The sequence below is a fragment of the Capsicum annuum genome, chromosome 6, assembly GCF_002878395.1.
Source record: "Capsicum annuum cultivar UCD-10X-F1 chromosome 6, UCD10Xv1.1, whole genome shotgun sequence".
In the NCBI taxonomy this organism is placed as follows: domain Eukaryota; kingdom Viridiplantae; phylum Streptophyta; class Magnoliopsida; order Solanales; family Solanaceae; genus Capsicum; species Capsicum annuum.
The window spans coordinates 128,249,299-128,276,704 of record NC_061116.1 but is presented as its reverse complement, the minus strand read 5'-3'; the positions used below and the strand labels follow the sequence as shown (position 1 = coordinate 128,276,704).

The 27,406-nt window shown below is 37.0% G+C and overlaps 1 protein-coding gene, 1 long non-coding RNA gene and 1 other non-coding gene across 4 annotated transcripts; 2 read left to right on the top strand and 1 right to left on the bottom strand.

Annotated features, from left to right (window-relative positions):
* LOC107873284 lies at nucleotides 1-15,027 on the top strand. Of its 2 annotated transcripts, XR_001675232.2 has the most exons (4): nucleotides 1-152; nucleotides 397-464; nucleotides 6,476-6,612; nucleotides 14,751-15,027. It is a non-coding gene; the product is annotated as an uncharacterized LOC107873284 (long non-coding RNA). The 2 variants fall into 2 exon arrangements; XR_001675231.2 differs by lacking the exon at nucleotides 6,476-6,612.
* Nucleotides 15,028-22,096: 7,069 nt separating this feature from the next.
* Nucleotides 22,097-22,630, bottom strand: LOC124899523. Its single transcript, XM_047414425.1, has one exon. The coding sequence runs from the start codon at nucleotides 22,628-22,630 to the stop codon at nucleotides 22,097-22,099; it is 534 nt and encodes a 177-aa protein (XP_047270381.1).
* Nucleotides 22,631-23,650: 1,020 nt separating this feature from the next.
* On the top strand, nucleotides 23,651-23,757 carry LOC124899893. Its single transcript, XR_007057455.1, has one exon. It is a non-coding gene; the product is annotated as a small nucleolar RNA R71 (small nucleolar RNA).
* Nucleotides 23,758-27,406: the final 3,649 nt, after the last annotated feature.

Genomic DNA, 27,406 nt, shown 5'->3' with positions numbered 1-27,406 from the left:
TTTAGGGTTTCCTAAAATTGACTCTTTCCAAATCTGCCTTTTGCTCTCTTCTTCAGGTGGAAACTGATGGTTGCTCCACATTTGAATCCTCAGTTTTTGAGGATTTTCCTGTGAATTACAGGCTGCTCCTTTGTGCCTTACATCTCTCATACGTAAGTGACTCTCTTTCAGCTTCTTTAACTTTGTATTTTTCACCTCTATATCATAGTCACTTCATTGATTGTAGTAACTTTGGTGAAATTTCAGTTGAGTTCTCTGGTAAATGAGATTAAAGCTTCTTTTTTGTGCTGATTTGATAGTTTTAGATCCCTGGTCCGCCATGCCAGATCGAGTGAATAGTATTTGCTTCCTCTTCTCTTTCTTCTTTTTTGTGTTGACCTTGGACCTTCCTTGTAGGTGTAGAAGAGACGGAGATAAAACAGTGCTCGAACCCAAACATATATATATCTGTAGCTGTCACTCAGGTGTACTCGTAACATAGCATCCACTTACCCTCCCTTATTGCAAAAACTCTATTTTGTTGGCTGACTTTGTGTTTAGGCAGCCTTATCTTCTTTTTTGTGCCTTTAAGGAATGTAAATAGTGGCTCTGAACTTTGCCTGCTGATATTGTGACTTTCAGCCCCTTTCTCTACTGTCTTCTCTTCATTGATGTAATTCGGATATATGGACATTGTAACTTGACACTATTTAATATTCTCTTTGCTTTGCTGTCTAGCTGGTTAAATAAAGAGCATATGAAATTTCCTTCATCTAATGCTAGATTTGCACAATGGTCTGCTAATTGATTCCCTTCCCTCATTATATGCATGTATCTTACCTCCTTTGCTTGCAATGTTGTGATGATTTTCTCTTTAATATCAAACATATCCCATGGATATTTCCATTGATTAGTCAATACTTTAAACATAACCATCGAATCTGTCTGAATGATGATTTTGTTAAAATTAATTTGACTACAATGTATTGCTGCCCTAAGAATAACTCGTGCTTCAGCTTCTAGTTGCTTCCTCCATCTTTGCTCCTTCTGCTTGTATTATGTCACCATTTTCATCTCTTAGACAATATGCCCATGAGCTAATCCCTGGATTGCCCCTTGATGGTCCATCAGTATTATACATTACCCCACCCTTATCTGGAAATTTCCATTCCACCTTTATGAACTTAATCTGCATTCTTCTTTTTTCCAACTCTTTCTGAATATCTGGCCATTTTGAAGGGAATACTTGCGTAGGGTTCCTCACTGTAAGTAATAATCCAATGTTTTTTGTAATATTGAAAATTACTCTGTGAGCAGGCAATTGTTTCCCTTCATGTTTGAGTTGTTCCTTCTTTTCCATATCTCCCATAGTATCATGCTAGGAATAACTTGATAGTATGGTTTAGCTCTTCCATGAATCTTTGTGTTCCACCATATTAGGATTAACTCCCTTAGACTCAATCCATGGACAGAAATACCTGCAAAAGAAGAAAAGTAGGACCAAGTCCTGTTAGCAGAAATAGATCTTATAAACACATGTGAAAGTGTTTCTTGATCCTTTACAGTTGCAACACCAACATTTAGTAGGGCCTTCAATAACCCATCTTCTCAGATTTTCCTCCACAGCAATCCTTCCTTTCCACAACCTCCACATCAGAAAGGCCATTTTGAAAGGCACGGTTTTAGCCCTTATGTTCGTGTATATGCTATTTACCTCCTTTCTTTGTCTTATGTAATTCCAAGCTGATCTCATAGTAAAGTTACGAGTAGATTCCAGTTTCCATATAGGAATGTCTTTTCCTTCAGTTGAGTTGGGAATTCTGATATTCTGAATAATATGATCCACTACCTCATTTGGAAATAACTAAGTAATAACATGTATTTTCCATTGTCCCTCTTGTATTAGACCTTGCACCATTTGGTACTCTTGTTCCCATACTACTGGGTTTTCCACTAAATTATACAAATCCCCTTCCTTTATCCAATTATCAAACCAGATATTGGAATTACCTTTCCTTATCCTCCAATCGTATTGATGCTCCACCAGGTCCCGAGATTGCAACATTTTCTTCCAAACCTGTGAGCCTGCTCCAGATTTCTAGACCACTTCATTAAGATGTAATTTCTTATAGTACTTGTTCTGCATATATCTACTCCAAATTGAGTCTTTAGTTCTAAAATTCCACCAGAGTTTACAAAACAATGCCATGGATACATCCTGCATCTTTCTAAAACCTAACCCTCCTTCCTCCTCTGGTAAGCACAACTTATCCCATTTAACCTAGTGTCTATTTTTTCCTCTAATATGACTACTCTAAAAGAATTGTGCAAACATTCTTTGAATTGTAGTCATAACATTTAGTGGAGGGTTCATCACAGATAAGCAGTGAATGGGAATGCTTTGTAAAACATGCTTGATTAGGACAACCCTTCCTCCATAAGAAAGCAACTTACCCTTCCATCCTTACAATTTTCCACTAATTCTGCTCAGCATTGTCTGAAAATAATTTTTCTTCTTATATGAAAAATGGGGCATCCCAAATAAGTGAAAGGGAAATCCTTTCTCAAAATTCCAGTAGCAACTTCAGCCATTATCACAACACCCTGTGAAACTCCTCTATAAAGATAAATGGAGCTCTTCTCCTTATTGACCCTTTATCCAGATGTTCTTTCATATCTTTCCAGTGTTTTGGTCACCAACTGCACTATGTGAATTTCTGCTTTGCAAAGGATTATCATATCATCAGCAAAGGCAAAGTGGTTCACTTTTGGACTACCTCTTGGAAATCCAAACATCTTGAAATCCTTTCATTGCATCAAAGATTTAAAGGATCTGGAAAGTACCTCAACAGCAATAATAAAAAAAGTTGGTGACAAGGGATCACCTTGCTTCAAACCCCTGTAAGATTTGAAGAAACATTTTGGTTGACCATTTAATAAAATGGAATACCAATTATTTCTATCGGTCTATACACCATATCTATGAGCCTTTCTCCAAATCCCACTTTCCTTAACACTTTAGTAAGAAAAAGCCAATCAACTCTGTCATATGCCTTTATCATATCCAATTTAATTACCAAATTTGGAATTTTTCCCCTTTTTCTGATCTCTGCTACTATTTCTTGCACCATCAAAATATTTTCTGCAATACTTCTAACCTATACAAAACCTGCTTGCTCTTCAGAAGTTATGTTTGGTAATACTGACTTAATCCTCTCATGTAATATTCTTGAAAGTATCTTATTCAAGAAATTACTTAGTGATATAGGTCTCATATCTGAAAAGGTGTTCACCACCAGCTTTTTAGGTAAGAGTAATAAATTTGTATGAGTTACAAATTTAGGCAACTCACAATCACAAAAGGAAGCTACCACCATATTGTGAATATACTGACTTATAATTTTCCAAGCATCTTGAAAGAATGCTCCTGTCATACCATCTGGACCTTCTGCACTATTTCTGCTCTGCCCCATAACTGCATGTTTTACTTCAATCATATCTGGAATTTTATGCATTTTCTCATTTTGCTGCTTTGAAATTATTGTGGGCAATTCATTAAGTATTTCAAAATTAGTATTCTCCTGTCCCTTAGCAAACTGCTGTTGAAAAAACTTGACTGCATCTGCTGCTATACTTTCTTGATCCTCTATCCAGATTCCTTTCTGATTTTGAGTTCTATTAATCTTTAATCTACTTCTTCTTCCCTTTACTATGGTGTGAAAGAATTTAGTGTTTCTTTCCCCATCCTTGAACCATTCCAATCCAGCTTTTTGTCTCCAAAATTCTTCCTCTCTATTTTACTGAATATTCAGCTCAGCTTGTGCTTTGAAAAGAGCTTCTCTGTTATTGCCATTTGGTATATCTTCAAACTGTTTTTCCCTAACTTTAATCACTTCCTCCAAAGCAGCAATCTTCGGAAATATATTTCCATAATGTTCTTCACTCCACCTAGTTAAAGCTGCTTTCAACCTCTTCATCTTAGAATGAAACATAATGAAAGGGCTCCCATACATCTCTGTATGCCAATTTGCCTTGATAATATCCATACACTCTTTTTCTTTTAACCACATATTAAGAAACCTAAAAGGTTTACAAATATGCTCTCTAGTAGTACTGAAATAAATCTTTAAAGAATAGTGATCAGATCCACTTCTCACCAAATGCTCAACCTTTAAAAGAGAAAAAAGGTTATGCACCTGGTCATTGCCCAAAACCCTATCCAATCTTTTAAATATACAATCCCCATCTGTTCTGCCATTCCACCAAGTATATTTACTTCCCTTAAAACCCTTTTCTTCCAATCCACACAGATTAATACAATGATGTCTTCTCTCACTGCTAATGTTACTGGTAATCCACCTAGCTTCTCCTCATCATTGAATATGACATTAAAATTACCTCTCACCAACCATGGACTCTGCATTGACTGAGCCAGATCTTCTAATGAATCCCACAAAACTAATCTCTCGTGTTGTGAACATTTAGCATACACTAAAGTGACTACCATCTGAATATTTTTTTGCTGGCTAACTAGCTTGACAGTCAAGTTTTGTTCCTCATCCTTAAGAATAGTGCATTCTATAAAGTCTTCAACAAACACCCATATCTTTCCAGAATGATTTGCTGTTGCATGTTTCATCCCTAGTTTCTTCTTGTTTTCTTCTAAGGTTGTGTTATCTTGAAATGGTTCTAGTAAACCTATGAATGAGAATTGATGTCTTTTCTACAATGTAATAAGTCTAGTGAATGCTTTTTGAGTATTCACTAATCTAATATTCCATATTAGAGCATTCATGTAGACTTATTCTTCAAAGAACTCCTTGTCTGCATTGTTGAAATATTAGAGGATTTTCCTTTCTGCACTGTTGAATTGTTGACTAGTTTATCCTTTTTCCTTCCCTGATTGGCCTCCAATTAGTTAATTTCCCTGAGAGATAGATTACTTGCTCTCCTAACCTCTTCAATTGTTGTACTTAAATCTCCTTCATCTAAAGATATCTTCTTCTTATTACAGTACTCCACCTGATTCTCCACATGTATTGCCAAAGGTAAAATATCCTCAACAAAAAAATCATTAGTTTCTTTCTCCTCATATATAACCATCTGCATATCCTTATTGTTGTTGTTTTGCTGCTGCTACTTATTATGACTTTCAGCTCCCTCATGATCAGTGTTACCTTTTGCATCCCTTTTCTGTTTCTCCTTAGATTCAACTATTTTTCCTGTTTCTTTTTCATCTCCTAGTTGTTGTTGATTGGCTGTATCTTCATTATCATTTGTATTTCCTGAGAACTATTCATGACCCATTCCTTTGTACTTTGTTTTTCTTTGCCACCTTCTTTTTCAGTATCATTGCCTTTATTCTCTTCTATCTGCAAGTCCTGAGTGAGGGCTGCAAACGCATTTGCAGTTGGAACTGGAGCATCTCCTGTCTTGTTTGTTTCTTCTTCTCCCAATATATGCCCATATTTGTCCCTCTTGTACCTATTCTTTTTTGTTAACCACTGTTTGGTAACCTTCCTTCTATTGTCTTCAACATTCAAAGTATTTAGGCTTGTAATCATATTGAATATTTATCCATTTCGATTTCTTCATTCATGTAACATCATCTTCTTCACAAATCTTCACTCTTTGAGGTAAATCAGCAATCAAATCCACTTCTACCTTTACTATCGTGCAACTTGGTCGTGTCAGATTCCTTGTTGCCATATCCACCGATAAAGGCTTACCCACAACTGAAGTAATTGAAAATATTGCTTCTTTTGTAAAAAAGTTAGGTGGTAGATCTGGCATTAATATCTGTGCTATACCTACCTTGTTTCCACACAAGGTTCAAACCACGGATCCCACTTAAGGGTCCTCATCTGCCATTGAAACTCATTAACCTTTATATAGTATGCAGCAGTAGATATAATATTCACAGAGTCTTCCATAAGAGTTGATCTGATAAGAATATGTCTTGAACCCAACACCCCTATATTACATTCACCTTTAATACCACATTGTATGGGTATATTTTTTTGCAATAATGTCAGGTTTGTCATAAGAAAACTTACCAATTACCGCTAATTGTAGGTTTTCTTGTATTATTAAATTGTTAATCTCTGATGATTTTCATGTAATATGTGGTTCTCCTTCAATTATTTCACCAAAATTCGTCAATATTCGCTCTTTACTATTATCCACCACTCATGGTTTCAACATATTAGCATAAGTAGCTTTCATATTCCTTTCCCCTATATTAGAATTGTTTTTATCATCCTTTGCATGGATGTGATTCTCCGGTGGGAGTGGCCCACCGAATGTTGAGGCCATGGCGGCCTATCACTATAAACATTATAGTATTACTAGCAGACACCACATTACACAATCTGTATTTATTTACAAGACGAGAGAAATACTACTAACAAAATATAAACTAATACAATTAATACAAAAATAAAATACTTAGATCATTACAGATCCATCACTGACAAAGTGATCTACATTCCTTCAGGGTATTCAAGGAATTTTGTAACATCTAAATGCATAGGCTCAACAGTATCCTCAGAGATAAATTTTATTTTTGCATTATTAGCTACCCTCTTGGGGGATGACTGATAGAGATAAACTTGGTGTCTTAGCGTACGACAGGTATGTGACTAATGTCCTTTTCCTCCACACACATATCATCTATTTTCTGTATTTTTCTTTTCCATCACTTCAGGCTTTTCACCTTCTTCTTACACTGCTGGTGATGAAGGTTATTGTTAAGTGTAAGGCAATCACCATGATTACAATTTTTTCCTCGACCATGATCACGATTGAGGCTAGGACCTCTTTCACGCCTAGATTGGTAAAAATTTACAGCATTCACTTTAGGGAATAGAGCAGTACCAGGAGGTCGAATTTCATGATTTTTTCATCAAAAGATAATTATATTGTTCAACAACAAGAAGATGTGGAATGCAAGTTTAATGACGTGAGGCGGGAGAATGAGGTAGTAGTGAAGCTGGAAGCACAGGAGGTATGTAAGAGGGATAATTTCAAGTATCTTGGGTCCGTGATCCAGAGTAACGGTGAGATTGACGAGGATGTCTCGCACCGTATTGGGGCGGGATGGATGAAGTGGAAGCTCGCATCGGGGGTGCTGTGTGATAAGAAGGTGCCGCCCAAGCTTAAAGGCAAATTCTATAGGGTGGTAGTCCGTCCGGCCTTGTTGTATGGAGCGGAGTGTTGGCCAGTTAAGAATTCCCACATTCAAAAAATGAAGGTGGCAGAAATGCGGATGTTGCGCTGGATGTGTGGGCTGACTAGAGGGGATAGAGTTCGGAATGAGACTATCCGGGAGAAGGTTGGTGTGACTTCAGTGGAGTGCAAGATGCGGGAAGCCCGATTGAGATGGTTCGGACACGTGAAGAGGAGGGGCATGAATGCCCCGGTCCGTAGGTGTGAGAGGCTAGCGTTGGATGGTTTTAGGCGGGGTAGGGGTAGGCCGAAGAAGTACTGGGGTGAGGTGATTAGGCGGGACATGGAGCAGTTACAGCTCACCGAGGACATGACCCTAGATAGGAAGGTCTGGAGGACGCGAATTAGGGCAGAGGACTAGGGCCAGTTTGGGTCACTAGTGTAGGGAATTACTTGGTGGGAGTTTTATTCCTGTTATGATTCCGTGTTCCGTGTTCCATGTTTTATTAAGAATCTGTGTGCTTTCCTCTGCTTTCCTCTGTTTTATATTACTTATGGGTGTCGTATTTATGTTATGTAATCTGCTTCTGTGCTTTACTATGTGTTTGTGTGGTAGCTCGTGCCTTGAGCCGGGGGTCTATCGGAAACAGCCTTTCTACTTCTTTAGAGGTAGAGGTATGGACTGCGTACATCTTACCCCCCCAGACCCCACTAGGTGGGAATACACTGGGTTTGTTGTTGTTGTTGTAACAACAAGAAGATGCAAAATTAATTCAGAAAATTTTTTAAATTTGATTTCTCGGTATTGTTGTTGCAAGAGGATACTCGAGGCAGGAAAGGTGAAGAATATTTTCTCTAGCATATCATGATCTGTTATATTTTCTCCACATAAATTTAATCATGATTTGATTTGAAATATGCTAGAATTATAAGTGGTTATATCCTTAAAGTTTTGTAATCTCAAATGGGTTTATTCAAACTATGTCAGTAAAAGAACAACCATCTTCAGATAGTCATATCTATCTTTTAAATTATTCTACTGTACAAGAGGACCTTAACAGTGAGATATTCCTTTTTTAATCTTTCATTGAGGTGATGATGAAGAAATATCATAGCTTTGACACGATCGTGGTTTGATACCTGGTTTTTATATTTAATGGTGTCTGCAGACCCATCACATTCAAATGGATTTTGACATCAGGTGCCCAAGTAGTTTTTTCCTGATATATATAGAAAAATAAATTCACGTTTACATAGATTTGACATTATTATAAGAAAAATTAGTTCTTACCTTTTTGACTTGTATTTACTCGAGATGATAGAGACTCGTACTGATAACGTATTATAAAATAAAAGCTAAAATAAAAATAAATTACAAGGAGAGTCAATAATATTTCACTTTTCATTCTTCATATTTCTCATACTTTTCTTACCAGCCAAAGGGCATATATATAAGCTATCAAACTTTTGTAGAAGCTTGATAATAAGCTTCCTTAACAAGCCTACCACACTTCTACAGGAAGCTTGACAATAAGCTTTCTTAACAAGCTTTCCACATAGTAGGCCACATGGGCATCCACCCAATTTACAACATCTCATAGTTTGTTACCCTTCTATTTTTGGTACTATCATTATTTTGTTGTCGTTAATATTCTATTTTTGATTTGTTGTTTACTTCTTTCATTTTTAAACTATTTTGGTGTCAGTTACTTGAATCGTGGGTCTTCTGAAAACTACCATTTTACCGCCATGAAGTAGGGATATAGTATATGTGCACTCTATCTTCCCCATACTAGAAGTTCTTATCGGTTCGTTCATTCTAATTTTATGAATTATTTGTTCGACTTATTGATTTTTGATTTGTAAACACGTCAAATCTGTTGGGTTCGAAATTGAAAGGGCGTCATGTGGAAGCTATTAGTTGCAAACTATGAGACGATAAATAAGACGACACATGAAAAATTAAACTAAAGATATATTATTGGATATGGTTTGGCCAAACGACCTACATATTAAAAATAAAATTGAAAATCTTAAGACTTATTGGGAGAAATCTCCCCCTAAACAAAGACTCTTTAAATATTACATTGTGGATGCTATTGTGTTATGGTATGAGAAAGGGGTCTTCTATTTATAGATGTCCAAAATCTTTCCTCCAAGAAAGAGGTTAGCCAAATATGAAAAAGAATTATATTTTTTTTTAGGAAAAGTAAAAGTAATTATGGTAACTTTTATTTTCCTTTTAAGAAAAATAAACTTAAATATAGTAAGAAAATCAGGGCAAAAACCCTAACAAAATCGATAACCAATCAATAAGATATTTGTTGTTAGTTTTTTGTCCTTAACAGTCTGATTATTGGTTTAATGAATAAGAAATTTCTACTCTAATTGTTTTCTCTTTTATTTTTATTTGTTCAAATATACGTTGTCTTCACACATAGAATTCCACAAATTACTGGTAGAAATAAATTTAAATACATTATTACTAAAATAAACTTATTTTTATCTTGTTAGTAGCAAACATGGATGCAGTAGCATGGTATCAATCTCTTCAAAAGAAAAATAAGGTTAGTTCATAGTTCACACTAATCTATTGAATCCCACAAATCGAACTTTAGAACGAAGACACCCCACTAAGATAACAACTATAAAATAAGTAAATAGAATTGTATTTAGAATTTAGGGTAATCCTATATTGTTTGTGAAGATAAAATATGGTTCTATGCACATGTGCATGGAATACATGGACTACAGAAAGTTGAATAGGGTGACACTGAAGAATAGGTATCCTATGCCTCGTATTGATGATTTGTTTAACTAGGTTCAGGAAACAGTGATGTTTTTTAATATTAACTTGAGGTTTGGGTATCAACAGTTGAGGATTCGAGTTGAGGATATCCCTAAGATAGCCTTTAAGATTATGAGTTCATGGTGGTGTCCTTTGGGTTAACCAATGCCCATCCACATTCATGGATTTGATGAACCATTTATTTGGGCCTTATTTGGACTCCTTCATGATTGTGTTTATCAATGACATTATTATGTATTCGAGGAGTAGGATGAGCATGAGCAACATTTAAGGATTGTGCTCCAAACTTTGAGAGATCATAGGCTTTTTGCTATATTCTCAAAATGTGAGTTCTGGTTCAAGTCTGTTACTTTCCTAGTACATATGGTGTCTAAGGATGGGAATATAGTAGATCCAGCAAAGATTGAGGCTATTCACAATTGTGCTAGACCTATATCTTCCACTGATGTTCATAGCTTTATTGGTTTGGAAGGTTAGGACAGATAGTTTGTTGAGGATTTTGCTACTATTGCAACACCGATAACTAGATTTCCTAGGAAAGAGGTTCCTTTTCAGTGGTCTATAGAGTATGAGTCAAGCTATCAAAAGCTTAAGGACCTGCTCACCTCAACTCCTATATTGAATCTTCCTATTGAGGGCGAGGGTTTAACCATATATTGTAAATGGGTTGTGTTCTGATGCAAAGAGCCAAGTTATTGCTTATGTATCGAGGTTGCTGAAGGTGTATGAGCGCAACTATACCACTCATAATTTGGAGTTGTTGACGGTAGATTTTGCTCCTAAGATTTGGAGGCATTACTTGTATGACATTCATTGTGATATCGACATAAATCACCATAGTTTTTAGCATCTTATGACTCAGAGAGAGCTTAATTCAAGATAGTGCAGATGGATGGAGTTGTTGAAGGATAATGATATCTCTATTTTATACCATCCGAGTAAGACGAATATGGTAGCGGATGCCTTGAGCTGGAAAATGATGAGTATGGGTAGCTTGGATTCTATTTTACCTTCTAAGCGGCCGTTGGCATGGGACATCTAGTCCTTAGCACACTTGATGGTTCAACTTGATATTTCAGAGTCTAGGAGCATCTTTGCTAGTGTTGAGACTAAGTCTACCTTATTTGAGTGGATTCAGAGTCGTCGGTTTGAGGATAGTAGACTTTGTGGCATCCATGATCAGGTTTTGAGGGATGAGTCTAGGAGTGCTACCTTGGGTTTTGAGGTCATCTTGAGATATGATGGTCGCATTTGTGGTTTAAGGGTTGAAGGCTTAATTCAATTGATATTGCGAGAGGCCCATACCTCGAAATATTCTAGTTACCCTAGGACAACTAAGATTTATAGAGATTTGAGGCAGCAATACTGGTGGATTGTTATGAAAAGAGATATAGCAGACTTTATAGCTTATTGCCTATGTTTTCAGTGGGTAAAAGACAAGCATCAGATGCCTAGTGGCCTGATTTAGAGATTACCCATTCTCGAGTAGAAGTGGGAGTGAATCACTATGGACTTTGCTAGTGGTTTGCCTCACACCTCCCAGGGTTCTGATAGCATTTGGGTCATTGTATATTGGCTGACCAAATTAGCATATTTTCGTCCTATTTAGATATTCTTCGATGCCAAGAGGTTCACTGGTATCTATGTTTGGTAAATAGTTTGTCTTCATAGACTACCCATATCAATTAGTTCATATAGAAGCTCAATATTTCACTTCTAGCTTCTGGAGGACTTTTCAGAAGGAGTTGGGTACTCATGTGGACCTTAGCATCTCTTTTCACCCTCAGATCAGTGGACAGTCATAGTGGACTATTCATGCTCTCCAAGATATGCTTCGGGCTTGTGTTATGGACTTTGGAGGTTAGTAGGAGAAGCACTTAATGCGGATAGAATTTGCTTATAATAATAGCTACCATTCAAGCATTGAGATGACACTATTTGAGACATTATATGGTAGGGGTTGCTGATCTCCGATCAGGTGGTTCAAGATCTATGAGGTTAGGCCCTGTGGTACTACTTACCTCAGGTGTCGTTTGATCGAGTTCAGGTGATCTAGGATAGGCTGTGGGTAGCTCAGAGTAGGTAGAAGTCTTACACATATCATAGATTTCGTGCCTTGATAATTGGAGTTGGAGACCTCATGTTCCTTCGAGTATCGCCTATGAAGGGTGTGATGGGGTCCCGGAGAAAGGTCAAGCTCAGCCCCAATTATATTTGGCCTTTTGAGATACTTCAGATAGTTGGAGAGAAATCTTATGAGTTGGAGTTGCCCCAAGATTTTGCCGTTGTTCATCCAGTTTTTAATGTTTCTATTGTTTCTATGATGTGGTGATATATCCCTAATGAGTCATATGTGCTTCAGTAGGACTTGGTTCAGTTGGATGAGAGGTTGACCTTCGTGTAGGAGCTAGTTCTCATATTAGCCAGGGATATCAGGCGATTGCGCTCTAGGGATATTCCAGTAGATAAGGTTCAGTGGAGATAACGCCCAGTAGAGGAGGCTATCTGGGAGATCAAGAGTAAGATGTGGGCCTCGTATCCCCACCTATTAGAGTCTTCAGGTACACCTTGATCCTTTATTTTTACAGGAAAAATTCTTTTTAGTAGTAGATATTGTAATAGACCTCTAGGTTATTCTCTGCATTCCATAGTTTTTCGCCATTTAGAGCTTTTGTCCAAGTTGTTGATGACTTGTTGAAGCTAGCAGTTTGGTTATCGGAGAGTTCATTTGTTTTTTAGAGCCACTTTTATATTTTAAAGTTTTTGTTGTTAAGTATTGACTATCAGGCCTGAACTTTTGGTTAACGACCTCATATGCCAATTTCAACAATTACATCATCTCTGAAACATCAATTTTAGGCTAGAGGGCCTTTCTTTGAGTCTCAAATCTTCTGGACTCATTTTGGTTTGTTGGGTGGATTTTGGTTAAAATAGCCATTGGGCGTGGCACCCACATTTAATCTAAATGACCCCCGATGGAAATTTCAATGGCTTTGTTAAGTCCAAAATGTCGAAATTGATAGAATAACATAGTTTGTTTGCATTGATGAGATTCCAAATGAATCTCAAGGGTGCATTAGAAACTTGGCAATACCGAGTTTTACCTGGTGCATGGACTCAACTAGTGCAACCACAAGTGAATCTTTAGTCACTTAAGCGGTGGTCGCTTAAGTGTCCAATTGGCCATTTTAGTATCAAAGCCAGGTTCCCACTTTAGCGGAGACTTGACCACGTTGGCGGACGCTTTAGCAGAGGTCATTTGGGCATGGGTCTCTTAAGCGACTATATGCCGCTTAAGTGGCGTTGGCTTAAGCAGTCAAATGGCTGCTAAAGTAACAACCACTGAACATTTATTTCACCTATTTTTCCTCATTATTTCCAGGTCCCAAGCTTATTAAAGCCCTAGAGAGTTAGGGAGAGAGGAGGCGATCATTGGAGTCTCTAGGTGAGTTGGAAAATCGCTTCCTTGTTTTAATTTATGTAAGTTTTCATCTAATTCCTTCATCAATTCTCCGAACTAACCTTAAATCCCTTTCCTTCGTGGGTTGATTTTAGTTTTGTTTGAGCTTAGAAATTACTCATTCTTGAGGAAAAATGATCCATGAGCCTAGGGGGACGTTTTGACGATTTCAAAGTTGTGATTCAGCAAGCGGGTCCACATGGGATTTTTTACCCAATTTTGGATCCAAATTATTTATATGCAATATGGGTATCATCATTCTCATAATTTAATGTGTGGATCCTTATTTTATAGTGTGACATCATGTAGATGCCTCTTATAAGGAAAAATCTCTAATTTAGTGGACTTTATCGGGCATTTGTAGGCATCTAGGTAGGTTAGGGTTACTTTTCTTATAGATTGAGCTTGATTGTGGTATTAGTATAATATTATTATAGTTTTGAGTTGAAAAATATGACTTGGGTGCTTATCTCATGGAATTAAGAATATCTAGCCCATTAGTGAGTTGTATTTTGGCGAATTTGGCCTATTCATCCATTTTTTGGATTGAATTGTGACCTTAGAACTTAGTTTGGATTAATTGACACCTTGTAGTGGAACTTAGAGAACTTAGTCTATTTTTGTATAGAAATTAGCCCAAGCTTGGACCTTCAGGGTTGGACGCGGGCACCACTGGCCCTCTTTAGATCAATATTATAAATAGCTCCCTGTAGATCTAGGGGGCCTCTTTTATCATCCTATATCTATGTTCTTGAGCCTTTGGGTGATTTAGGAATTTTTTTTGACTCCTGTCTAGACTTGTACCTTGGGTTTACTTTAAAGACCGGTTCGAGTCCGACAAAGGTTATTCAGTTATGACACTATATTTCTGAGTCGAGTTTGTTATTTTTGGTTTGGGTTCGGCATTTATGATACTACTTTCTATTCAAGTCCAGCACTGATGTGTTTGTTTGAGCTTAGTGTCTACAGTATGAGAGGATTCAGGGATATGATTTTGATGTTTGATTATATTATGATTATCACTGGCGGTGCTTCTCTCTTGATTGTATCCCTCGAGATTATGGGGGCTCGACTGACTTAATTTCCTCTTATTTTTTATGGGCTTATAGGGGCCATATAGGCTATAGTTAGTTGCATTCTTCAATATTATCTACTATGTTATTTATTCTCAGTTATTCAAAGCGTTATTTAGGTTTGCCCTTCTATCCTAACTTTAGTTTACATTATCGCATCTTATTATATTTTTATTATGATTTATCTCATCGATCGATGATTTCTACTAATTACCCATTATTTTGATACTCATGCTACACTTCAACATTTCTTTTGATGCAGATTCGAGTACTAGTTGTCACCGTCGACGCCCATTCTAATGCTTCTGTGGGTATTGAGATAGGTTGAGCTTTTGGAGCCGGAGCTGAATCTCTCTTCTCTATTTTTGGATAGTCTTTCCAATCAAGACTACTTGTATATTGAAACTCTTAGTAGTCATATTCTTTTACTTAGATGCTCTTTTACCGACCTTACTAGGTCATGGAATACTCATTTACTTTTTCTCTTATGTATGTTATCGTAATTACATTTCTTGTCTAGAATATATTTGTATTCCTTATTTCAGTATTCTTTATACCTTCTACTATCTAGCCCGTTACTTGTTGTTTCGGGCTATAGTTTGGCTTAGGATAGATTAAAGTAGGTGTCATCATGACGTGAAATTAGATCGTGGCACTCAACCTAATGACACAGTATTTCAAATTATTCACTTTAAACAAGGTTTCCACATGCATTAAAGAGTATATGTAAAGTGCAATTACAACATTATATTACTTGAAGTTTTATTCCTAAACATTCATATAGAGATAGCAATATGCAGATGCAAACAACAATTACTAAAATTAAAGTTCCAACAATTCAGATATTAAAGCAGTTTATCTGTTTGAGTATAAGATGTTTTGCAACCTAAAATGTTTCTTATATATAGAATGGTTTGACAAAATCTTTGCAGAACATATCATCCCATTAAGATATTAGATTAATTGAAATAAAATAGTGTCATTTTGGCAATAAACCTTAAATTTGAGGCTGACTATCAACTTTCGCAGATGATACAACCGTGCCTTATTTTTCTCATAAAAATTAAAATTCGATGTGACAACTCTTTTTGGGACGGTATAAGGAGTAAAGAGTCACCACCTAATGAATTAAAGTGTGCTAGGTGATGCTCAACTTACTCCTATATTTAAGGGGCAAGGTGGTCATTGTCAATAGCCCAACTTACGTTGTGGTCGAATCCACAAGGAGTGGGATTTAAACTTCAAGACTTAATGGGTGTTCTAATTACAAAAAGGCTACCCGAAGTGAAATAAAACATGACATGTAATATAAAGTTGGGGGTTAGTTTTAAAGTGGATAGTACTGATCTTGAGTCACACTACAAGCTTCACTAACACTTTTGAATTAAAATCAAAGTTAGAGACAATCTTGGGATTATGTCTACCTAAATGTATAAAGTGTGTAGGTTAGAGATGGTTCAACGTGATATCTAATTGTTGGGTGAGGAATAGGCTAGGCCGAATGTCCTTGCAGTTAGTTCTTCAACCAAACCACAAAGATTTCACCCATTGGCTCTTTCGAGCGCATAAAAAGTGTGCCATTCAAAGTCACCCATAACCTCAATTGGGCATCCCTACTTCTAGGAAAATGCCCATGACATGACTTACATTCCATTTACACTTATTTCTAAGATTGAAAAAGGTAGTAAACCACATACTTGACTTTACACCATTGCCTTGTCCCCCTATAACCCCTTTTCAAGGATGCTATGGGTTCCCATGGGTTCACTTTCATCCCTTTTTCAAGGATGATGAAGGTTTTCTAGAGTTTGGGGTCTTCACCCATCAGATCCATTTGGAGACGGGGTTTTCACCCATAAATCTCAACTATTAAGCTCAAGCAATGGTGGAATCCATACTCAACAACTAAAAATCACGCAAACACATAAATACCCCCACACAAATACACTTTAGTTCAACATAATCCCAAGGTTATAAAAATTAGCTACTCATGAAAAGAAAGAGAAGAAATCTACGTAGCAGTTCATTCATGGCATCCATAATAAAGAAAGGTATAGATAGTCTTCAATTCCACTCTTCAATTTCACCAATTTCTACTTGAAATACCCAATACAAAATAAAGAGGAATGAATTTCCCCCCAAATGCTAGGGCTTCACCAACGTCAACTTTTCAAAATCTCCTCTTATTGCATAATGTCCCTTGGGAAAAGAATGATGGGTCTTCTATAGGAATTTGAATAAACTGTTCCATTTGACTGAAATATCCTTGTTTATTAATCCCACTAGGCCGCGGTCGTATAGTTTCACCGTGTATGCAGCTACCGCGACCACAGTAACTGAGGTTGTATCTGCTCTAGGTCTCCAGCTACACTCTTTTGCTTCCATTTGACCCCCCCTTAGCTCCAATCCACACCTTTTCATTTAATCAACTATATGCCTACAAAATATGGATATTAGTGCATTTAATTACAATTATGTCTCCTTTATTCTTTCGAAACATGATAGCATACACGAATAATGAGTTAAATGAGTGGTAAATTCACCACTCATCAACACCCCAACATAGAGCTTTGCTTGTCCTCAAGCACACTATCTTTTATCATGAGACACTCTATATTTATGCCCAACGTTCATGCCCTAAAGATCATAAAGACTTCAAGCTTAGTCACTACCACAAGTATCTCCTTACACATGGGCCAAGCTAATTTCACGGCACCCCCATCATAAAATACGATATTCAATGGTTCAAAGGACTTCAAAGAGAGACAAAGCAATAATTACCAATACTCTAGATGTGAATCACTTTTGACCAAACAGAAGTGATACTCCTTTTTTCTCATTGCCTGGAGGATGACAATATTACCTACCTCAACTCATTCACATGCCTCCTCACAAGAAAGAAAATTTCACATACCAAGCTACAAAACGTGCAATAAGAAATTTAAGTGAAAAAACTCTCTCCCTCTCAAAAAAATTTTCTATGTCAACAAGTGTCATACCATAGACTTGCTCCTATTTTCAATCGCCACTATAAAGAAAGTAAATGGTTTAAGATCTCAAAGGACTTTTTGAGCTTATAATGTAGATTTGGGTTAGGGTAGGATATCATTTAGAAACAACATGGCTACATCTTTCCTTGAACATCTACATCACACTATTTAATTCGTCTTTTTGAATATGGGCCACTCCTCTTTGATCTATTCTCTTTTCACATGCCTACTTTTTTCCTCCTTTGTTCACCCATTTTCTTCTATTTCTATTTCTTGCAATTTTTATGCAATTCTTTTCTTTGTTGGACCCTTTTTTTTCTATTCATTTATTTTCAATGCTTATACACTTAGGCATTTTACTAACAACTTCATGGTCCCAAACTTACTTCCATCAATCAATACCACCCCCAACATAGGATTTTAAACTCAAGTTTCAATTTCAAGTTCAAGTAGGGTATGGTTCAAAAGAGGGATAAAAAGAATGGTTCACGACTTGTAATGTGTTTGTCAAAGAAAGGCCAAAGGCTCGAAGTGGGTAAGGGATTACATTTATGCATGGGTAGGATTTTTAGGATAAAGTGGCTTCCAAAGTCACAAAGATGAACTAAGATCATTTCTCCAACCAAATACAATCAAAATTATCTTTGAAAGACTATTGGGGCAAGTTATAGATAACACAAGTATACAAGAGATGAATACAAATAGATCACCACACATGGCATGCAAAATTCACCAAGGAGGCTCAATTTTCCCTCCCGCTTGAGACAAAATTAGAGTATCTATCACTATTGGCAAGTCATAAATTTGTGGAGCCACACAAAGAGAAAAAGTTTTGTTATAAAGTTTCTCACGTCCATGGCGTTGATTTTTTTTTTTAAATTTTTGGACGGACGGAGGGGTGTTTGTTTTGCATTAGCACTACGCACAGCTTGTTAAATATGGGAACCCAGCCTTAGTCTCACACTTTGGCTTTTACACGGGCAACCATAAGGCTACTCAGTCTTCGCCCTAGGTATACACATTTTGGCTCCCTAAATTCTCAATGTCACAGGTACTCAGACTTCCCATACATTCTTCCCTAATTCTTAATGCCATAGGTACTCAAACATCCCTTGCATTTATAGCCTTAATGCCACGGGTATTCAGACTTACCCTGCATCCATGGATTAAAGCCCAATGACGACGCTTCTCCCTTAAGAATGATTTCACTCAATCTATTATAAGGAAAAGTTCATCCATATAACTAAGAAAGCGCAGGTAACCTCACTGCACACACACCCAACTTAAATGTTTAAAGTGCCCTCAATGAAGTAAAATTAAGAATCACAAGGGTTGAGAGGGCTCCTTGAAATAGCTAGTGTTCAGCAATCTGGTGTCATGATCGCGCCAACAGGTCCATGAGTGTGGCTCTGCGATCGCGGTCCTCGGGCCGCGATCGCGGTAAGTGAGACCGAATTCCCCTATTTTTGTTTTGTTTTTTATTCCCCCGCATAGCGTCCATCTTTCTTGTTCTATTTTCCCCTGTTTTTCTATACATAACACTTATGTTAAAACTCCTACAAAACATCAAAATAAGAAAAAAGTGAGTCAAGGATGGGTTTCCTCCATTAAGCGCCTAATTTAACGTAGCGGCACGACATTCCTCTTTCACCACTTCGCATTCTGGAAATGCACAAACTCCATCTTAGCTACCATGGGATTTTTTATGTTGTAGTATTTCACCCTTTGACCGTTGACCAAAAATTTCTTTCCTTCTTGGTCTTCTAATTCAACGGCACCACTAGGGTGAACATTAGAAACCACAAATGGCCCCGACCATTTAAATTAAAGATTCCCCGCAAAAATTTTCAACTGGAAGTTGTATAGGAGTACATTCTCTTTGACATGGAATTATCGCTTTGATATACAAGTGTCATACCACCTCTTCATTTTCTCCTTATACAATGCAAAGCTCTCATAAGCTTTAAGTCAAAAATCTTCCAACTCATGGAGTTTTGTCGCCCTAGCCTCAGAGGCTTCTCCTCAATTCATGTCCAACCTCTTTAAAGCTCACAAGGTTTTATGCTTAAGCTCGACCGATAAGTGACATGCCTTTCCAAACACTAATTGTTAAGGAGACATATCAATTGGGGTTTTGTAGGCCATTTTATAAGCCCAAAGTGCTTCATCGAGATGCCTTACCCAATTGGTTCGGCCTATATTCACCATCTATTCAAGTATTACTTTGATTCCTCGGTTCAAGACTTCGACTTGGCCACTTATTTAGGGGTGATATGGGGTAGCTACTTTTTTCTTAACCCCATACTTGTCAAGAAGGGCCCCAAATATACGATTATAAAATGGGAGCCGCCATTACTAATAATGGCGCATGCATTCCAAACCTTGTGAAAATGTACATTTTCATAAAGGATGTGACTCTCTTGCTCTCATTATTAGGAAGTGCCACTGCCTCCACCCATTTATAAACATACTCAACCGCTACGAATATGTATTTATTTTTATATGAGCTTATAAATGGGCCCATAAAGTCAATTCCCCACGCATCAAATAAATTCACTTCAAGGTTTGGTTTGAGGGGCATTTTATGTCTTCTTGAAATACTACTATAAGGTGAGGAGTGGCACGCTTTGAGGATATCATTCATCTCCACCTCCATGACACATCACCTAATAACGTCATCCACATTCTCCCAAAATATAAATGACTCATCCCAAAAGCATCTCTTTGCATCGAACAAAAATCATTTCTTTTTATGGTAGCCCATTCCCTTGGGAAGCACACCACTAGCTACATAGTTGGAAAAGTCATCATACCATGGTGCACTTCTTCCCAAAATATACATGACCAATTCATTAGGAAACGCATCGTCGATTTTAATTTCTTCTTATTTTTCATGATTACCTTCAAGACGCGAGAGATGGTCAACCATTTAGTTTTCGCACCCCTTTCGATCTTTTACCTCAAAGTTGAATTTTTAAAGGAGAAAAATCCATCTAATTAGGCGCAACTTTGCCTCCTTTTTAGCCATGAGGTATTTGAGAGCAGTATGATCCGTGTGCACCACTACTTTCGTGCCTAACAAGTAGGAAAGCAATTTTTCAAAAGCATACACAACCTCCAATAATTCTTGTTTGATAATAATGTAGTTATGTTGAGCATCATTCATGGTCTTGCTTGCATAGTATATAGGATGGAAGAGTTTTTCCTTGCATTGACCTAACACTGCACCCAATGCAATCCCACTTGCATCACACATTACCTCGCAAGGAGATGACCAATCCAGGGCCACAATGATAGGGGCCGAAATAAGTAATTCCTTGATATGTTCAAAAGATTTCAAGCATGCCTCATCAAAATTGAATTTAGTTTCTTTCTCAAGGAGCTTACACATTAGATGAGCTATATTGGAAAAATCCTTAATGAACCGTCGGTAGAACCCAGCATGTCCAAGAATACTCCAAATACCCTTGACAAAAATGAGAGGTGGAAGCTTGGTAATTACCTCAACCTTGGTTTGATTGACTTGAATGCCTTTTCCTGATATCTTGTGTCCCAAGACAATGCCTTCCTTAACCATGAAATAACATTTCTCATAATTCAACACCAGGTTTGTCTCCACACCTTGTTCAAGCACCTTGCTTTAATGTTTGAGGTACGACTCAAAGGAGTTCCCTACCACCGAGAAATCAACCATGAACACCTCCATGAAGTCTTCCACCATATTTGTTAATATTGATAACATACAACGCTGAAAGGTTGTCGGGGCATTACAAAACCCAAAAGGAATTACTTGAATATGAACGTCCCATACGGTCAAGTAAAAGTCATCTTTTTTTGGTCCTTCGGGGTGATACAAATTTAATTGTACCCCAAATAACCTTCTAAGAAATAAGACCATCCTCGCCCGACTAGCCTATCCAATATTTGATCCATGAAAGGCATTCGAAAATGGTCTTACATTTGATCCATGAAAGGCATTGGAAAATGGTCTTTCTCAGTCCATAAGTTTAACTTTCGATAGTCCATGGAAACTCGCCACCCGGTGATCGGTTGGATGGGAATACGACCATTCTTCTTATTTTTCACTACCGTGATGCCAAATTTTTTCGAAACGCATTGTACCGGACTTACCCAAGTGCTATTGGATTTGGATATATCACTCCCGCATCAAGACAATTTATAATTTTTTATTAACAACCTCTTGCATGGGCTGATTTAACCTCCTTTGATGTTCCACACTCAAAACATGACCTTGCTTGAGATTAATCTTGTGAGAGAAAATATCGGGGGCTATTCCAATTAGATCCGCTATTGTCCATCCAATTGCTCGAATAAACTTATTTACCACCACTTTCAATGGGTCCACTTGAGAGAGTTCAAGGTCACTAGCAATGATGATTGGTAATGTGTCTCCATCCCCTAAGAACACATATTCGAGTTGGGGTGGTAAAGGTTTAAATTCAACTTTGGAGGGCTCGAGGATAGATTATTTTACAGGTGGGATCTCATAGTTTTTTAGATCAAGGTCCAACTTCACCGGGTTCTTGGTGTAAAATCCAAACCCCATTAAAGATGAAACCACCTCAACATACTCTTCCAATTCATCCCTTTTGCAATTTCATAACACTCCTACCAAAGAATCATCCAACAAGCTCACATCAACATGATTTGCCACTTCTCTATCAATAATATCAATCACCAAGATTACTTTCAAGTTCATCGGTTGTTTCATGGACTTACAAACATTGAAGGATACCTCATCATTATTCAACCAAAACTTCATCTTGCCGGACTCCACATCCACCAAAACTTTCTGGGTATCCAAGAATGGTCTCCCAAGGATAATAGAAACTTTAACATCCATTGCACAATCCAAGATCACAAAATCAGCCGGGAAGATGAACCGATCAACTTTTACTAGCATATCATGAAGTACTCCTATTGGCTTTTTGATGGACCGATTGGACATGAGCAATTTAATTTTGGTAGGCTTCGGCTTTCCAAATCCAAGCTTATGAAATATGGAATAAGGCATTAGGTTTATACTTGCTTTAAGATCGCACACTGCCCTTGCAAATTTAAACATTTTGATGGAGCACGGAATTGTAAACGCACTGAGGTCCTTCTTCTTTTCTAAAAATGTTCTTGACATAATGGCACTTCAATGATGCATTACTTCAATTATTTCATTCTCCACAAGTTTCTTCTTAGATACCAAATCCTTCATGAATTTAGCATACCCTGGCATGTCTTATAAAGACTCAATAAGTGGAATATTAATAGCTAGGGTGCTAAATTTATCAAAGAGCTTGTTAAGCTTTGCATCTTCTCCTTTTTTCTTGCACTACTTGGGAAAAATATGACTCATGGGGCTCGACGGTATAGAGATAATTTGACAATCATTTACCCTTGGATTTCCCATCTAAATCTCACTTAGCTTTGGCTCCCCATTATTGGACTTTTTTTTGCCTTTGTTTCTGTCCCATTTTAGATTTCATCACCTTGCTATTCCATGAGATACCTCGATATTTGATTCACTTTTGCCTCTAATTGTTGAATAGTGGTCGAGTGGGATGTAATCATTTGGTGGAGCATAGAGAAATCACTTCGCATCTCATTTACCATTTCGCCGGTCCTCTCAACACTAGTCAAGATTTGAGCCAAAGCTATTTATTACCCTTTTTCCTTCACATTGTGCCGTACTTAGACTCTCACGGTTCTGATCTTAATTTTCGTCTTTCCCTTGAGAGGTAGGATGGAAACCTTTCGAGGTTTTAGGTAACACATGTAACTTGTTTTCGGTCAGCTCTTCCTCCGTACTCTCTATTAGTTCAAATTCTCTTGTATTTATCACACTTACACTTTCTATTGGGTCTCCTAACATATGCTCAATTAGGAGTTCGAGGTATGACATCATCTTGACCATATTTACATCTTTCTCCCCCTCTTCATGATTTCATCTTGGTATACAAAAGATGAGGAGGGAGCCCTCACGGCCACCTTAGCATCCTTTATGTCCCAACCCCTACACAAAAATGCCACTTGATTCAAGACTTTTGAAGCAACCCCATATGGCGAGTTAATGAATAATCCACCAGATGCATTGTCAACTATAACCTTATTTAATGGATCCAAAGCCCTATAGAAATTTTGGAGAAGCATCTTCTCCGGCATCTCATGGTTAGGGCAATTTGTGAGCTTTCCCTTGAATCTTTCTCGTGCTTTATACCAAGATTCTTCATGGAATTGACAAAAATTAACAATCTCACTTCATAATATCAACATCTTCGAAGGAGGGAAGTATTGATTTAATAAGGCTTTTGTAATGCTTATTCATGAGGTAATGGACCCGGCAGGTAGCGATCTTAGTCATAGCACCGTCTTTCCAGTAATAGAGAAAGGGAAAAGACGTAACCGAATGGATTCTTGCGATACGTGTGCAATATTGGAAGAAGCACAAACTTCCACAAATCCCTTCAAGTATGCATTTGGGTTCTTATGGGCTTGGCCCCCGAAAAGCCTCTTTAAATAGAGTAATTGTAGCATTACACTTGAGACAAAAAAACTCTATACTCTTCGGGGGGGATACGAATGGAACTCTCATGATCTTCAGTGCTAAGGCACCCTGATCCATCTTAACTCATGATTATATGGAAAGAATAATGCTTACTTAAGCAAAAATAAAAAAAAAACACCAAAGAAAGTAAATCAAAATCACCAATGGTACACCCAAGTAAAAATCACACCGCAAAAGTGAAATCTATATTCCACTCCCCGGCAATGGCGCCATTTTGATAACGCTTAACTTGATCCCATCTTTAAGGGGTAAGGCGGTCATTTTCAATAACGCAACTTATGTTGGGGTTGAATCCACAAGGAGTAGAATTTAAACTTCAAGACTTAATGGATGCTCTAATTAAAAAAAGGGTACCCAAAGTGAAAGCAAACATGACATGTAATGTAAAGTGGAGGGTTTAGTTTTAAAGTGGATAGTACCAATCTTGAGTCACACTACAAGCTTCACTAACATTTTTGAATTGAAATCAAAGTTAGAGACAATCTTGGGATTATGTCTACTTAAAGGTATAAAGTGTGTAGGTTAGAGATGGTTCAACATGATATCTAGTTGTTGCGTGAGGAATAGGCTAGGTCGAAGGTCCTTGTGGTTAGTTCTTCAACCAAACCGCAAAGATTTCACCCATAGATCTTTCGAGCACAAAACAAGTATGCCATTCATAGTCAACCATATCTTAATCGGGCATCCCTATTTCTAGGAAGATGCCTATGACTTGACTTACATTCCATTTACACTTATTTCTAAGATTGCTAAAGGTAGTAAACCACATACTTGATTGTCCACCATTGTCTTGTCCGCATATAACCCTTTTTCAAGGATGCTATGGGTTCTCATGGATTCACCTGTATCCCTTTTTCAAGGATGGTGAAGGTTTCCTAGAGTTTGGGGTCTTCACCCATCAAACCTATATGGATATTTAGGGTTTTGACCCACAAATCTCAACTATTAAGCTCAAGAAATGGTGGAATTCATACTCAGCAACTAAAAATCATGCAAACACATCAATACCCACACACAAATACACTTTAGTTCAACATAATCTCAAGATTAGAAAAATTAGCTACTCATGAAAGGAAAGAGAAGAAATCTACCTAGCAATTCATTCATGGCATCCATAATAAAGAAAGGTATAGACAATCTTCAATTCCACTCTTCAATTTCACCAATTTCTACTTGAAATACCCAATACAAAAATAAAGAGGAATGAATTTTTCCCTAAATTCTAGGGTTTCACCAACGCCAGTTTTCAAAATCTCCTCCTATTGTATAATATTCATGGGGAAAAGAATGTTGGGTCTTCTATACAAATTTGAATCAGCTGTACCATTTGACCAAAATGCCCTTGTTCATTAATCCCGCTAGGCTGCGATCGCTTAGCTTCACCATGATCGCAGCTACCATGACTGCGGTCAGTTCTACACAATCGCGGCTGAGTAACCTTCTTGATTGGCCGCAATCGTGACCCTCAGACCGCAATTGCTGTAGCTGAGGCTGTATCTGCTCCAGGTCTCTAGCTGCACTCATTTGCTTCCATTTGACCCCTTCTTAGCTCCAATCCATACCTTTTTATTTCATCAACTACGTGCCTACAAAATATGAATATTAGTGCATTTAATTACAATTATGGTCTTCTTTATTCCTTCAAAACATGATAGCGTACACGAATAATGAGTGCAAATGAGTGGTAAATTTACCAGTCATCATTAGGGCACCATTTTAGGCTAATTACGAACCAATTAATTAGTATGCATCATCAGAAGTTCGGGTAAAAATTTAAATTACCTCGAAAGAAAGGTGTTAGGCACCTTTCAAGGTCCACAAATATGGTTTCCGTCTAAATTCACATATCACGTGGGGAATTCTATGTGATAAACAAAAGGTCGATCATTTTTGTTAACTAATATCTACTAAGTGATGTAATAAATAACACTTTCAATTAGTGTATATATCATATAAAGAATGAAAAATACAAGAGATGTGAGTCTGACCTTTTGCGACATGCAAATAATAAGTGAAAAATATTACAATTTGTGTATACTTCATCTTCCTCGGATCACAGACTTTGGTGAACTCCTTTGCTTTGTAGTATATCCAATAAAGAAAACATTCAAGTTTAAATAGAAATAATAATAAACTACAAATAATGAGAGATCTGTTAGTAAGATGTTCCATCTGAATTTAATGATAAATTCAATGTAAAAATGAATAAATTGACAACACATAAAGTTAAAATTGAGAGAGGCATGACAAGACTAAAATGGGCTCAATGCGATATTACTCCCTCTATTCCCAGTTTTTATGTTGACTCACTTAAATGCCTTAAGAGAAGATGAAAAAAATTCTTAAAGAAACTTATTTAAGAGTACTAAGTAAAATACTTTATAATGAAAAAGTCATGAAAAGAAAAAATATGTAAGTATAATATATAAATTGTATCAAAACATGTAGCTAATTTAGTATAGTAATAAAGATTGTCAAATCTTTGAGACTTTTGAAAGAGTAACGCATAAAATTAGAAAAGACGGGAGTAACGAGTTTTCTTTATTTTTAATAAAGCTACGTGTATGCTTCATAAAAAAAAAGTCAGCTATAGCCTGTCTTTGTCATCATATCCCAAACGTACCTGACCCCCGATGGAATGACAACTCCATTTGAGCTTTGCTTCACGCGTTGACTCCTTCACTCCATCGTGGTTGAATTCTAAGCGATTCCGCTCCATTGTGATGTACAAATAAAGACATTCAAATGAAGATGAGAGTATGTTTGTTATTAACATTGAACTTATCGAAAGAAAACTAAAATTATACGGTAATAAAAATTCTTAACCGAAGTGAGCATATTAGAATGAAAACAGTTTTAGAAAGAAAAAAAAAAATTCAGTTCATTGGTTTTTACAAGACAACGAGTTTTGAATCAAATCTGTAACTCATTTTGCTCGAAGTCACAACTATTACGCAGGACCTAAGAAGTTAGTTTAGACCCTCATTCTCTTATTACTCAAACTTATATACAAACCAGGTGAAAGAAGTTATTTAATGGGAAATTAAAGCAACACAAAAATTGACCAAAAGTTAAATGAATTTACTACTTGCCTGATTTAATCTAATGAAACATAATAGAATTTTCATAGCATTAAACAAACGTGTCTTAACCAAATGAGAGGGAACAACATTTATCTTAGAGAAATAAAAAATAGTTGAAACATAAATACTCCACTGCTATATGATAACAATAACTCATTAGAGTTGTATGCTATTAAACAAACATATTATTAAACCAACACTCTGAACTATTCGATACTTATTACTAAGAAACTTAGAGTATCTTACTAACTTAGTAGCTAACAACGAT

What these genes read in the sequence shown, in the direction of transcription:
- LOC124899523 (XM_047414425.1), bottom strand. Translation starts at nt 22,630, where the DNA reads ATGTCAAGAACATTTTTAGAAAAGAAGAAGGACCTCAGTGCGTTTACA.